Source organism: Budorcas taxicolor, chromosome X, assembly GCF_023091745.1.
Source record: "Budorcas taxicolor isolate Tak-1 chromosome X, Takin1.1, whole genome shotgun sequence".
NCBI lineage: Eukaryota > Metazoa > Chordata > Mammalia > Artiodactyla > Bovidae > Budorcas > Budorcas taxicolor.
In genome coordinates, this window is record NC_068935.1 from 63547453 (window position 1) to 63560496 (window position 13044).

The 13044-nt window shown below is 45.1% G+C and overlaps 1 protein-coding gene across 1 annotated transcript in view; it reads right to left on the reverse strand.

Annotated features, from left to right (window-relative positions):
• LOC128069480 (histone-lysine N-methyltransferase PRDM7-like) overlaps positions 1-13044 on the reverse strand; it is a 132176-nt gene that overhangs the window by 50585 nt on the left and 68547 nt on the right. The window contains 1 exon segment of the mRNA XM_052662663.1: positions 253-376. Coding sequence (XP_052518623.1) covers positions 253-376 — 124 coding nt within the window.

The following is a 13044-nucleotide window of genomic DNA, read 5'->3' on the forward strand; positions in this document are numbered from 1 at the left end:
TGGAAAGTGTCACAAAGTCAGGGAAATCAGTAGGATGGGCTGGGAGCATGTAGAACAAGGCAAGAGGTGAGCTCTGCACTGCCAGGGTCAATCCCACTTTGGTAAAACAATAAAAATTTCCTGCAGGTTAGTCTCCACACAGAAGGGAACTGTGAGCAGATGAAGCCACCTAATAGAGAGCCAAGGAAACACGGAGGCTGAAGATCTGTTTCATGTTTCCCAGGCTCACAGGCACCCAGCACTTCCTGTTACCTATAGCAATTAGCGCTTCACAGTTCCTTTTCACATTCCCATATCAGATTTTTTCCCATTCTCCCATCTCTGCCCATTCTTCCTTGGAGAAGTATATGGAAATGTCTTTGAAAGCACCTTTGGCCTAAGGAAAATAATAGATTTCATCAGGGACTTACTAATATAAGTCAGACCTTAGAGCTGACTTCTCCTCCACCTTTTGTGCAGGGACTAGCCTGAAGCTACTGGATGGTCTCTGTGAGACAGGGACAAAGACTTTCCTTCCTGCCTGTGTCCTACTTAACTGAAAAAACACTGAGCATTTTCCTAACTCTCGCTGGACACAGAGCAGTTGATGATGCTAGTGTCCTGTTTTGTCCTGCTCCACACCACCGTCTCAGGATCAGGCATTCCCATCCTGTGTACATTCACAGAGAAGTTCACTCAACTGCCCAGTCAAGCAGTCTGTTTTCCTTTAGGGACTGGGGCTGTGTCCTTCCTATAGAGCTGGCTTAGAGCCCAGCTTTGCCACCTCTGCCTCTCACCATGAGCTTCCACTCTGTTCTCCCAGCATCTCCCTCAGTTCTCTCCTGTGGAGACCTGTTTCAGCTCATGGCCATGGGAATGCCTCAATGCCAAGGTGCCTATGGAAGGAGAAGATGCTGAGATAGCCCAGACCACTGTCCAGAGCCTGGTCTGTCTTCCTTGGGTGGAGTATCTATGGCGGGAAGGTGTAGGGAAAGTCAGAGTGAGGGTGTTGGTGGGGTGGACAGATTCTGACCAGCTATGACAGGCCACCCTAACGTGAACTAGATATGGTTTCTTTGGTTCCCCTACAATTCAGTGCCTCTGAGGAAAGGCACTGGGAGGGATGTGTCTGTGGGTGACAGAGGGAATCTTGAGGAGACGTGGAAGCCCCTAACTGCTGACCTGGGTTCAGGCTGAAATCAGGGCTCTGTTCCAGTGCAGGAGAGGGAATATTTCTCTAAGAAGGGTTTTGAGGATCTGCCCCTGGGGACTGTGAAAAATCTGGGCCAACATGGGTTCTACGTTTAAGGGAAAAGTTGTTCAGCTTGAGGAGATCTGGGACACAGGGGCTGAAGGAACTGGGATCCTCAGAGGGGACTGGGGATCTTTCAGCTGATGTCAAATGCGCAGCCTGAGAGAACTTGGGATCTTTGAAGCTGAGGAAATCGGAGGTTTCTTATTAACGGGCTTTAAGTCCCTGACAGGGAGGACAGTGGGGTCTTGAGGACAAAGAGTTTTAAGAGCTCCCAGGCTGAGGTATTCAGGGTCTCTGAGGTTAAGGAAATTTGGTCTCTCTGCGGGTGCTATTTTGAGGGTGCCTCAGGCTGACGGGAACTGGGGTTACTCTAGGTATTTGAGAGTCGCAGCACTAGGGTATTCAGTGTTTCTGCAAGTGAAGGGACTTGGAGTCCCTGAAGATGACGAATTGCGAGCTCTCCTCAGGTTAGGACCCAGGTTCCTCAAAGCTGATGGGATTTGGGGCCTCTCACCCTGGAATTAGAAGCCGTCACTCTGAGAGCTTATGAGGGTTGTGCAGGGTGCGTTCCGTTCAGTCTCCTTGCTGTTCTGCGGGACTTCCGACCCCAACCCTTGTCGGGATAACAGCTCAGCGGCTACTCCTCCCGCGCTGAAGCAAAGTGAAGGGGGCGCAGCCGTCTTGTACGGTTCCAGGCACAAGTGACCAATCGGGGCTGCAAGCGAGGCAGTCCAGCCAATAGGCACCGGGAGGGTGCAAAGAGTGAAGGAGGCCCCGCCCAAAAGCTGGGGGAATGGCGGCTCAGGGGCGTGTCTGTCAAAAAGCCTCCAGTGCGCAGGCGCACTTGTTTTCAGGCGTGGCCTCTTAGGCCTGGATCCTCAAGTGGGCGCATTGTCCTCAGGCTGGATGTTTTCTTCCAGTGCCCTCAACTGGAATCACGACTCCACCAGACTGTAGTGATTCTCCCGGATTTTCTCCTAGGCCCACCTGTGCCATAGCTGGTCAAATCTAGTTTGCGGAAGAACTCTATGTGGTGAGTACTGCATTATTCAGGGGAAAACTGTGTAATTAACTAAATTCTGATGAGACACAAGATAAACAACATATGGTCAAACATTTAAATGCAACACATGGAATAAGAAAGAAAAAACTTGGAGGATTTTTAATCTCAAAGTAGAAGTGGCATGAGTAGTCTGTATATTTAATGTAAGTATCAAAAGCCTTAAAAAATCAGGTATAAATAAAAACTCAAAGTCTTGCAGGTGTCTTCGGTAAAACGAGGCATTGAAGTGGAGGACAATGGATCCACAGAGATGAGTTTGCTTGACACCTACTGGCTTCTCAAGATAAAATAGGGACACTGTTTTCTGGCCCTTAGCTAGATTGCTCACAGAAAAAAAAAAAAAAGTGATTTCCGTGTATTGGAAGCAAGAGTACTGACTGTAGAATTAGTATCAAGTGGTGGTTGGGAGTCTGGATGGAGAAATGTTACCAGAAAAGTGAGTTCATCTCATGGTGGTGTTGAGCCAGAAGATACAACCCAGCCAAAGCTCACGGGAAGGAAAAGTGTATTACTTGCAGGACTATGGAGAATGCCGTGGAGCTTTCTGAAGCACTGTCTCTCTAAAGTGCAAAGGTGGGAAGCTTTAATCTATGGAAACAGGCATGTTGAGGCTTCCATGGTGGCTCAGACAGTGAACAATCTGCCCACAGCAGAAGACCCAGGTTCAGTCCCTAGGTGGGGAAGATCCCCATAGGAGGGCATGGCAATGCACTCCAGTATTCTTGCCTGGAGAATCCCATGGACAGAGGAGCCTGGTGGTCCATGGTGTTGCAAAGAGTCAGACACAAGTGAGTGACTAACACTTTACCTTTACAGGCATGTTCATTAAGGGTCTTGGGCTGTGTGAGATTCCAAGCTTCAGTTGATTGAAGTCTTGAGAGTCAGAACCAGTCACCATTCAGCATCCCTTATGTTCTAGCTTCCCTGGTGGCTCAGAGGTTTAAAGTGTCTGCCTGCAATGCAGGAGACCTGGGTTAGATCCCTGGGTCGGGAAGATCCCCTGGAGAAGGAAATGGCAACCCACTCCAGTATTCTTGCCTGGAGAATCCCATGGACAGAGGAGCCTGGTGGGCTACAATCCACAGGGTCGCAAAGAGTTGGACATGACTGAGTGACTTCATTTCATTTATGTTCCAGCTAGTCTGGTGTAGATATAGATATCTATTCTTAATATTCTTTTCCCTTATCAGTTCAGTTCAGTCACTCAGTCGTGTGTGACTTTTTGTGATCCCAAGGACTGCAGTACACCAGGCTCCCTGTCCATCACTAACTACCAGAGCTTGCTCAACTCATGTCCATAGAGATGGTGATACAATCCAACCATCTCATCTTATGTCATCCCCTTCTCCTCCCACCTTCAATCTCTCCCAGCATTGGGGTCTTTGCCAGTGAGTCAGTTCTTTGCATCAGGTGGCCAAAGTATTGGAGCTTCAGCTTCAATATCTGTCCTTCCAATGAATCTTCAAGACTGAGTTCCTTTAGGATGGACTAGTTGGATCTCCTTGCAGTCCAAGGGACTCTCAAGAGTCTTCTCCAACACCACAGTTCAAAGCGTCAATTCTTGGGCACTTAGCTTTCTTTGTAGTCCAACTCTTACTTCCATACATGACTATTGGAAAAACCATAGCTTTGACTAGATGGAACTTTGTTGGCAAGGTAATGTCTCTGCTTTTTAATATGCTGTCTAGGTTGCTTAGAGCTTTTCTTCCAAGGAGCAAGCATCTTTGAATGTTATGGCTGCAGTCACATTTCCAGGGATTTTGGAGCCCAAGAAAATAAAGTCTCTCACTGTTTCCATTGTTTCCCAGTCTGTTTGCCATGAAGTGATGGAAACGAATGCCATAATCTTTGTTTTCTGAATGTTGAGTTTTAAGTCAGCCTTTTGACTCTCCTCTTTCACTTTAATCAAGAGGCTCTTTTGTTCTGCTTCATTTTCTGTCATAAGGGTGGTGTCATCTGCATATCTGAGTTTATTGATATTTCTCTTGGCAATCTTGATTCCAGCTTGTGCTTCATCCAGTCTGGCATTTTGCATGATGTACTCCACACCTAATTAAACATGGTGACAATATACAACCTTGACATATGCTTTCCCTAATTTAGAACCAGTGCGTTTTTCCATGTCTGGTCCTAACTGTTGCTTCTTGACCTTCATACAGATTTTTCAGGAGGCAGGTAAGGTGGTCTGGTATTCCCATCTTTTGGGAATTTTCCAACAGTTTGTTGTGATCCACACAGTCAAAGGCTTTGGCCTAGTCAATAAATCAGAAGTAGATGTTTTTCTGGACTCTCTTACTTTTTCTATGATCTAGTGGATGTTGGTAATTTGATCTAAGGTTCTCTCCCTTTTCTAAATCCAGCTTGAACATCTAGAAGTTCTTGGTTCACGTATGTTGAAACCTCACTTGGAGAATTTTGAGCATTTGTTTGGTAACATGTTAGATGAGGACAATTGTGCAATAGTTTGAACATTCTTTGGCATTTCCTTTCTTTGGGAATGGAATGAAAACTGACCTTTTCCAGTCCTGTGGCCACTGCCGAGGTTTCCAAATTTGCTGGCATATTGAGGGCAGCACTTATTTTTAGGACTTGAAATAGCTCAGTTGGAATTCCATCACCTCCACTAGCTTTGTTCGTAGTGACGCTTCCTAAGGACCATTTGACATCGCTTTCCTGAATGTCTGGCTCTAGATGACTAATAACACCATCGTGGTTCTCTGGGTCATTAAGATCTCTTTTGTATAGTTCTTCTGTGTTTTCTTGCCACTTCTTCTTAGTATCTACTGCTTCAGAAATGGCCCATAGCATTTATTTCCTTTACTGTGCCCATCTTTGCATGAAATGTTCCCTTGGTATCTCTAATTTTCTTAAACAGATCTCTATTCTTTCCCGTTCTTTTGTTTTCCTCTATCTTTTTACATTGTTCACCTAAGAGGTCTTTCTTATATCTCCTTGCTGTTGTATGGCACTCTGCATTCAGATGGGTGTATCTTTTTCCTTTTCTCTTTTGCCTTTAGCTTGTCTTCTTTTCTCAGCTATTTGTGAGGCCTCCTCAGACAACACCTTTGCCTTTCTGGTCGTCTGTTTCACATATGATAATATACATGTTTCAATGCTATTCTGTCCTAGCATCCCACCCTCCCCTGCTCCCACAGAGTCCAAAAGTCTGTTCTTTACATCTGTGTCTCTTTTGCTGTTGTGTTTAGGGTCGGTGTTACCATCTTTCTAAATTCCATATATATGTGTTAATATATTGTATTAGTGGTTTTCTTTCTGACTTACTTCACTCTGAATAACAGGCTCCAGTTTCTTCCACCTCATTAGAACTGGCTCAAATGTGTTCTTTTAAATAGCTGAGTGATATTCCACTGTGTATATGTACTACAACTTTCATAACCATTCATCTGTCTATGGACATCTAGGTTGCTTTCATGCCCTAGCTATTGTAAGGATTGCTGCAACGAACACTGTGGTATGGGCATCTCTTTCAATTCTTGTTTCCTTGGTGTGTTTGCCCAGCAGCTGGATTGCTTGGTTCTATGGCAGTTCTATTTCCAGTTTTTTTTAAGAAACGTCCATGCTATTCTCCATAATGGCTATACTAGTTTGCATTCCCAGCAACAGTGTAAGAAGGTTCCCTTTTCTCCATACCATCTCTAGCATTTATTGTTTGTAGACTTTCAGATGGGAGCCATTCTGACTGGGGTGAGATGGTCCCTCAATGTAGTTTTGATTTGCATGTCTCTGATAGTGAGTGATGTTGAGCATCTTTTCATGTGTTTGTTAGCCATCTGTATGTCTTCTTTGGAGAAATGTCTGTTTAGTTCTTCGGCCCATTTTTTGATTGGGTCATTTATTTTTCTGGTATTGAGCTCCATGAGCTGCTTGTATATTTTGGAGATTGATTCTTTGTCAGTTGTTTCGGTTGCTATTATTTTCTCCCATTATGAAGGCTGTCTTTTCACCTTGCTCATTGTTTCCTTCGTTGTGCAAAAACTTTTACATTTAATTAGGTCCTGTTTGTTAATTTTTGCTTTTATATCCATTACTCTGGGAGGTGGGCCATAGAGGATCTTGGCTGTGATTTATGTCAAAGAGTATTCTGCCTATGTTTTCTTCTGGGAGTTTTACAGTTTCTGGTATTACATGTAGATCTTTATTTATCTATTTATTTTTAGAAGATATTATAAGTCTTTAATTCTTTTTTTTTTTTAATTTTTATTTTTACTTTATTTTGCTTTACAATACTGTATTGGTTTTCCCATACATTGACATGAATCAGCCATGGGTGTACATGAGTTCTCAATCCTGAACCCCCCTCCCACTTCCATTTTGAGTTTACTTTTGTGTGTGGTCTTAGAAAGTGTTCTGGTTTCATTCTTTTACAGGCAGTTGACCAGTTTTCTCAGCACCACTTGTTAAAGAGATTGTCTTTTCTCCATTGTATATTTTTGCCTCCTTTGTCACAGATAAGTTGTCCATAGGTGCAGGGATTCTTCTCTGGGCTCTCTATTTTGTTCGGTTGATCTATATTTCTGTCCTTTTGCCAGTGCCACACTATCTTGATGACTGTAGCTTTGTAGTATAGTCTGATTGACTTCGTACTTTTGCTTCGCAGTCCCCTATACTGAAAAGCACATTTTTTTGGTATTAGTTTTAGAATGTCTTGTAGGTCCTCATAGAACCATTCAACTTCAGCTTCTTTGGAATTAGTGGTTGGGGCATAGACTTGGATTACTGTGATGTTGAATGGTTTGCCTTGGAGACGAACAGAAATCATTCTGTCCTTCTTGAGATTGCATGCAAGTACTGCATTTTTTACTCTTGTTGACTATGAGGGCTACTGCATGTCTTCTAAGGGATTCTTGCTCACAGTAGTAGATGCAATGATCATCTGAGTTAAATTTGCCCATTCCAGTCCATTTTAGTTCACTGATTCATAAAATGTCAATGTTCACTCTTGCCATTTCCTATTTGACCACATCCAATTTACCATGATCATAGAACTAACATTATAGGTTGCTATGGAATATTGTTCTTTCTTACATCAGACTTTACTTTCATCACCAGTCACATCCATAACTGGGCACTGTTTTCACTGTTGCTCTGTCTCTTCATTCTTTCCAGAGTTATTTCTCTACTCTTCTCCAGTAGCATATTGGGCACCTACCGACCTGGGGAGTTCATCTCTCAGTGTCACATCTTTTTGCCTTTTCATACCATTAATGGGGTTCTCAAGGCAAGAATACTGAAGTGGTTTCCATTCCCTTCTCCAGTGGACCACGTTTTGTCAGAACACTCCACCATGACCCATTCATCTTGGATGGCCGTACACGGCATGGCTCATAGTTTCATTGAGTTAGATAACGTTGTAGTCCATGGGATCAGTTTGGTTAGTTTTCTATGATTGTGATTTTCATTTTCTCTCCCCTCTTATGAATAAGGATAGGAGAGTTATGGAAGCTTCCTGATGGGAGACAATGACTGTGGGGGAAACTGAGCCTTGATCTGATTGGTGGGGCCATCCTCAGTAATCTTTAATCCAATTTTCTATAGATGGGGGAGGCTGTGTTCCCTCCCTATTGTTTGGCCTGAGGCCAAAGTGTTGACCCACGCTTCCACCAGAGACTCCTGGATTCTCACAGGGAATTCTGAGTCTCATGTGGGGACACTCCTCCTTTCTCCTGGCTCCTGCTGCACACAAGGTTTTGTTTGTGCCCTCCAAGAGTCTGTTTCCCCAGTCCTGTGCAAGTTCTGTAATCTAATCCCTCTGGCTTCCAAAGTCTAATTCCCTGGAGGTTCTCAGTCCCTTTGCTAGATCCCCAGGTTGGGAAATCTGTTGTAGGTCCTAGAACTTTCTTAACAGTGCGAGAATTTCTTTGGTATAATTGTTCTGCAGTTTGTGGGTTGTCTGCTCGGCGGCTCTGTGGTGGAGCTAATGGCAACATCCTCCAAGAGAGCTTATGCCACATGCTAAGTGCCCCAGGTCTGCTGCAGCCAGAGCCCCTTTCCATGCAACAGGCCACTGCAGACCCGTGCTTCCGCAGAAGACACTCAAACATTCAAAGGCAGGTCTGGTCAGTCTCTGTGGTGCCTCTGGTCCTGATGCACACAAGGTTTTGCTTGAGTCTTCCAGGTGTCTCTGGCGGGCATGGGGTTTGATTATAAATGCAATTTTGCCCCTCCTACCATCATGTTGGGGCTTCTCCTTTGCCGTTGCATGTGGGGTATCTTTTTTGGTGGGATCTAACATTATCCTGTTGATGGTTGTTTAGCAGCAAGTTGCAATTTTGGAGTTCTCGCAGGACAAGATGAGTGCACGTCCTTCTACCCTGACATTTTTTCCCTTATAGGTTTTTACAAAGTGTTCCATGTAGTTGCCTGTGCTATACAGTAGGTCATTGTTGAGTATTTATTTTACTTTCATTTTTTAAAGTGTTGATTTATCTTGTTTATTTCATTTATCTATTTTTGGCTGCACTGTCTTTGTTGCTGTGCCCGGGTTTTCTCTATTTTCAGAGAGGGGGGTCTACTCTTCCTTGTGGTGTGAAGGCTTCTTGTGGTGGTGTCTTCTCTCTTTGTGGAGCACAGGCTCCAGGGTGTGTGGGCTTCTGTAGTTGCAGCACATGGGCTCAGCAGTTGTGGCTCTGAGGCTTTGACCACAAGCTCAATAGTTGAATGAGAATCCCTCACACTGCAAAAAGGAGAAGCCCACAGTCTCCTCAACTAGAGGAAAGTCTGTGCAGCAACAAAGACCCAGTACAGCCAAAATTAGACAGTAAATAAATAAACAGAATTATGAAATAACAACAGCAATAAAACTCCACAAAAAGCAGAGCTGGTATCAGGTAGCCCAGTAACTAAGTCTGTTTGTCTCTGATTCATTGCACTGCTGCTTTCTTTCTGAAATGCAAAAAGAAAGAAACCTACAAGGGGCGGTCTACAAGGGTTGGAAAACTACAGGGGTGGGAAAGGCAAGCACCAGGGTGTAAGTAGCATGAGGTTAAAGGAGAATAGGTGCAAGGTGTAGGTCAAGTAGAGTTAGGGGGCAGAAAAGCAAACTTAGTTAAAGAGTACAGATTAGGAGCAGTAAGGAAAATCTAGGAGGGATCAGTCCTGCTCACTCTTCTCTTTATCTTCTTTGCTCTCAGGAAAGGAAAGAAAATCATTTCTCTTTTTTCTTTTTCACTGCAACCCTGGGCTTCTGGCCCCCTCCCTCCCATCTCTGCCTCTGCCTTTAAGAGGCTTCCCCTCTGTGTCCTCTTTCGTTTCTTCAAAGGACTCTGTCAGTTGGATTGAAAGTCATCCTCACCCTACATGAGCTTACATTGAGATCCTTAACTACATCTACAAAGAACCTTTGCCCATATATGGCCTTGTTCTGGGAGGACACATCTTTGTTGGCCACCATTCACTCCATTCTCTTTGTATAAAATAACCCTCATTTTAGGAGATCACCGCAGGCCCACATAGATGGGCATAGACAGCGGCCACACAGGTGGAGTCTGGAGAGAATGAGTTCCTTGCAGTCCCCTGGAATGTATGAAGGCCTGGCTTCATCAGGTGAGGTGAATCACAGGGAGTAGAGGGGCATGGTCTTGTTCAGACTTCAAAAAGACCACTTTGCAGTGTGATATGAGATATACTGTGGGAGCAGGGAGCTTCATCAGGGCCTGATGGAGGGGTTAGGCTTGGGCCAGGGCCTTGGGTATAAAGCGGACTTAGTGTTGGAGTTGGCCATGCGCCCTGGAGGAGGAGCTGACAGTCACTGGGGCACAAGGAACTGGGAACCTGGGAGGCCTCCGTGTTCCTGAACCTGAAGAGGAAATGTTAAAATTTTACATCACCTCCTGCTCCTACTGCCTCTGTAACTCAGCTTGTTCCTTGCAAAGACTATATCACCTAGGTCACACAGTCTGAGAAAGTGGGGACCTACAATACTCAGAGCTGGAGCTTTCTTCCCTCGCCCTTGTCCTGCCCCCTGCATACCTGCTTAATCATGCCTGTCCATGATAATGCACGGCCCGTGTCCCTAACACTCCCCTCACCCCTAGGGGAACTCCCCACTCTGCTGGAGCACTTCCAGTGGCTGGGGGTGGCCACTGACAGGACTCTGGTCTCCTCAGGACCCACTAGGACTTCAGCTTAGGGACAGTGTGAAGTTCAGCTCAGGCTGACAGGAGATAGATCACCACAGGACCCATGTGATTTCAGCTTTGAGACATTGTGGGGTTCAGTTCAGGAAGATGGGAGTCTAGTCTCCTCAAGACCTGCTGGTGCTTCAGCTTTGGGACTTTATGGAATTCAGTTCAGGGAGACAGGCAGCCTGGTCTCCTCAGGACCTGCTTGGGTTTTGGCTTTGAAACATTGTGGGGTTCACTTCAGGCTGATAGGAGATGGGTCTCCTCAGGACTCATTGGTGTTTCAGCTTTGGGACTTTGTGGGGTTCAGTTCAGGCGGACAGGGTTCTAGCCACTGAGGACCCATTGGGGCTTCGGCTTTGGGACATTGTGGGGTTCAGTTCAGTCTGACCGGAGCCTTGTCTCCTCAGGACCCACTGGTGTTTCAGCTTGGATACATTTTGGGGTTCAATCTATGGTGATGGGAGTCTGGCCACTCAGGAATCATTATGGCTTTGGCTTTGGGACATTGTAGGGTTAGCTCAGGCTGATGGGAGTCTGGTCTCCTCAGGACCTGCTAGATCTTCAGCTTTGGGACTTTGTGGGGTTCAGTTCAAGCTTACAGAAGTCTGGTCTTTTCAGGACCCACTGGGATTTCAACTTTGGGACATTGCGGGGTTCAGTTCAAGATGGGAGTCTGGCCACTGAGGACCCACTGGGGCTTTGACTTAGAAACATTGTGGTGTTCAGTTCAAGCTGACAGGAGTCTGGTCTTCTCAGGACCCACTGGGGTTTCAGCTTTGATACATTTTGGGGTTCAATCCAGGGTGAAGGGAATCTGGTCTCCTCAGGACCTGCTGGTGCTTCAGATTTAGGACTTTCTGGGGTTCAGTTCAGGCTGACAGAAGTCTTGTCTTTTCAGGAGCCACTGGGGTTTCAGCTTTGGGACTTTGTGGGGTTCAGTTCAGTGAAATGGGACTCTGGCCATGGAGGACCCATTGGAGCTTTAATGTTGATACATTGTGGGGTTCAGTTCAAGCTGATGAAAGTCTGGTCTTCTCAGGATCCAGTGGGGTTTCAGCTTTGATACATTTTGGAGTTCAATCCAGGGTGATGGGAGTCTGGCCCCTCAGGACCCATTATAGCTTTGGGACATTGTGGGTTTCAGTTCAGGCTGTCAGGAGCCTGGGTTCCTCAGAACCTGCTGGGGCTTCATCTTTGGTACATTGTGGGGTTCTGTCGAGTCTGAGAGGAGTCTGATTTCCTCAGGACCTGCAGGGAGGTGGTGCCACTGAAGGAAAAGGTGAGGAAAATTGGGAAGAAGCTTTCTGTGTGTGGCTGTTGCTGAGTGTCTGTCTTCAGAGGACTCAGGACTATTAGGGCTTGATGTGGAAAGTTGTGGGTTTTTAGTCAGTTTTTGTCTGTGGTATATAATGATGTCTAGTGTTGTTCCTTGGTGTATGGCATCCATTTTCCCCAGCACAGTTTATTGAGGGGACTGCCCTTTCTTGGGTGTATGTTCTTGACTTCTTTCTTGTGAAGTAACTGACCACATGCCTTGCCTGTAGATTTATTTCTGAGCTCTTTGATCTCTGTGCCTGTCTCTGAGCCAGTTCCACACATCCGGTGGTGCCTTTAGGTGCATAATGTTGATTGAAGTCAAGGAGGGAGATAACACCAGCCTGTTCTCTTTTCTCAGGATCACTTGGGCTTTTCCGAGTCTTTTGTGACTCCACACACATTAAGATTGCTTTTATTTACCTGAAAAATGTCACTGAAATGTTGATAGTGATCACATGAATGTGTACATTGCTTTGGTTAGAATGGACACCTTAATGAAATTTTCACCCATTAGCTTGGGATATATCTTTGTGTTGTTCAGTTGCATTGATCAGTGTCTTGCAGTTTTTAGCTTGTAGGTCTTTGAAGTCCTTGGTTGACTTCCTAGTTTTGCTGGGAGATGCAATTTTAAGTAGGATTATTTTCTTGATTTTCTGAATAAAGTCTTTCAGAATAGATCTCCTTAATTTTACAAAGTCCACAATATTTTTATTTTATGGACTGACAGGTTGTGTGTTAAAACTCAAAAGCTCGTGATACACAGGACAAACCCAAGGCCATGTAGATTTTCTATTTCAGTTTGGTCGCTCAGTCGTATCCAACTCTCTGCGACCCCACGGACTGCAGCACGCCATGTCACCCTGTCCATCACCAACTCCCAGAGCTTGTGCAAACTCATGTCCATCCGGTCAGTGATGCCATCCAAGCATTTCATCCTCTGTCGTCCCCTTCTCCTCCCTCTTTCAATCTTTCCCAGCATCAGAGTTTTTTTGAGTCAGTTCGTTGCATCAGGTGGCCAGAGTATTGGAGTTTCAGCTTCAGTGTCAGTCCTTCCAAAGAATCTTCAGGACTTATTTCCTTTAGGATGGATTGGTGGGATCTCCTTGCAGTCCAAAGGACTGTCAAATGTCTTCTCCAAAAACACAGTTCAAAAGCATCAATTGGCCTAAGGCTTTGGCATAGTAAATAAAGCAGAAGTAGATGTTTTTCTGAAACTTGCTTGTCTTTTTTATTTTTGAGAAAATAAGCAGTTTATTGGGAAAACATATTTGCACAACATAAAAGTA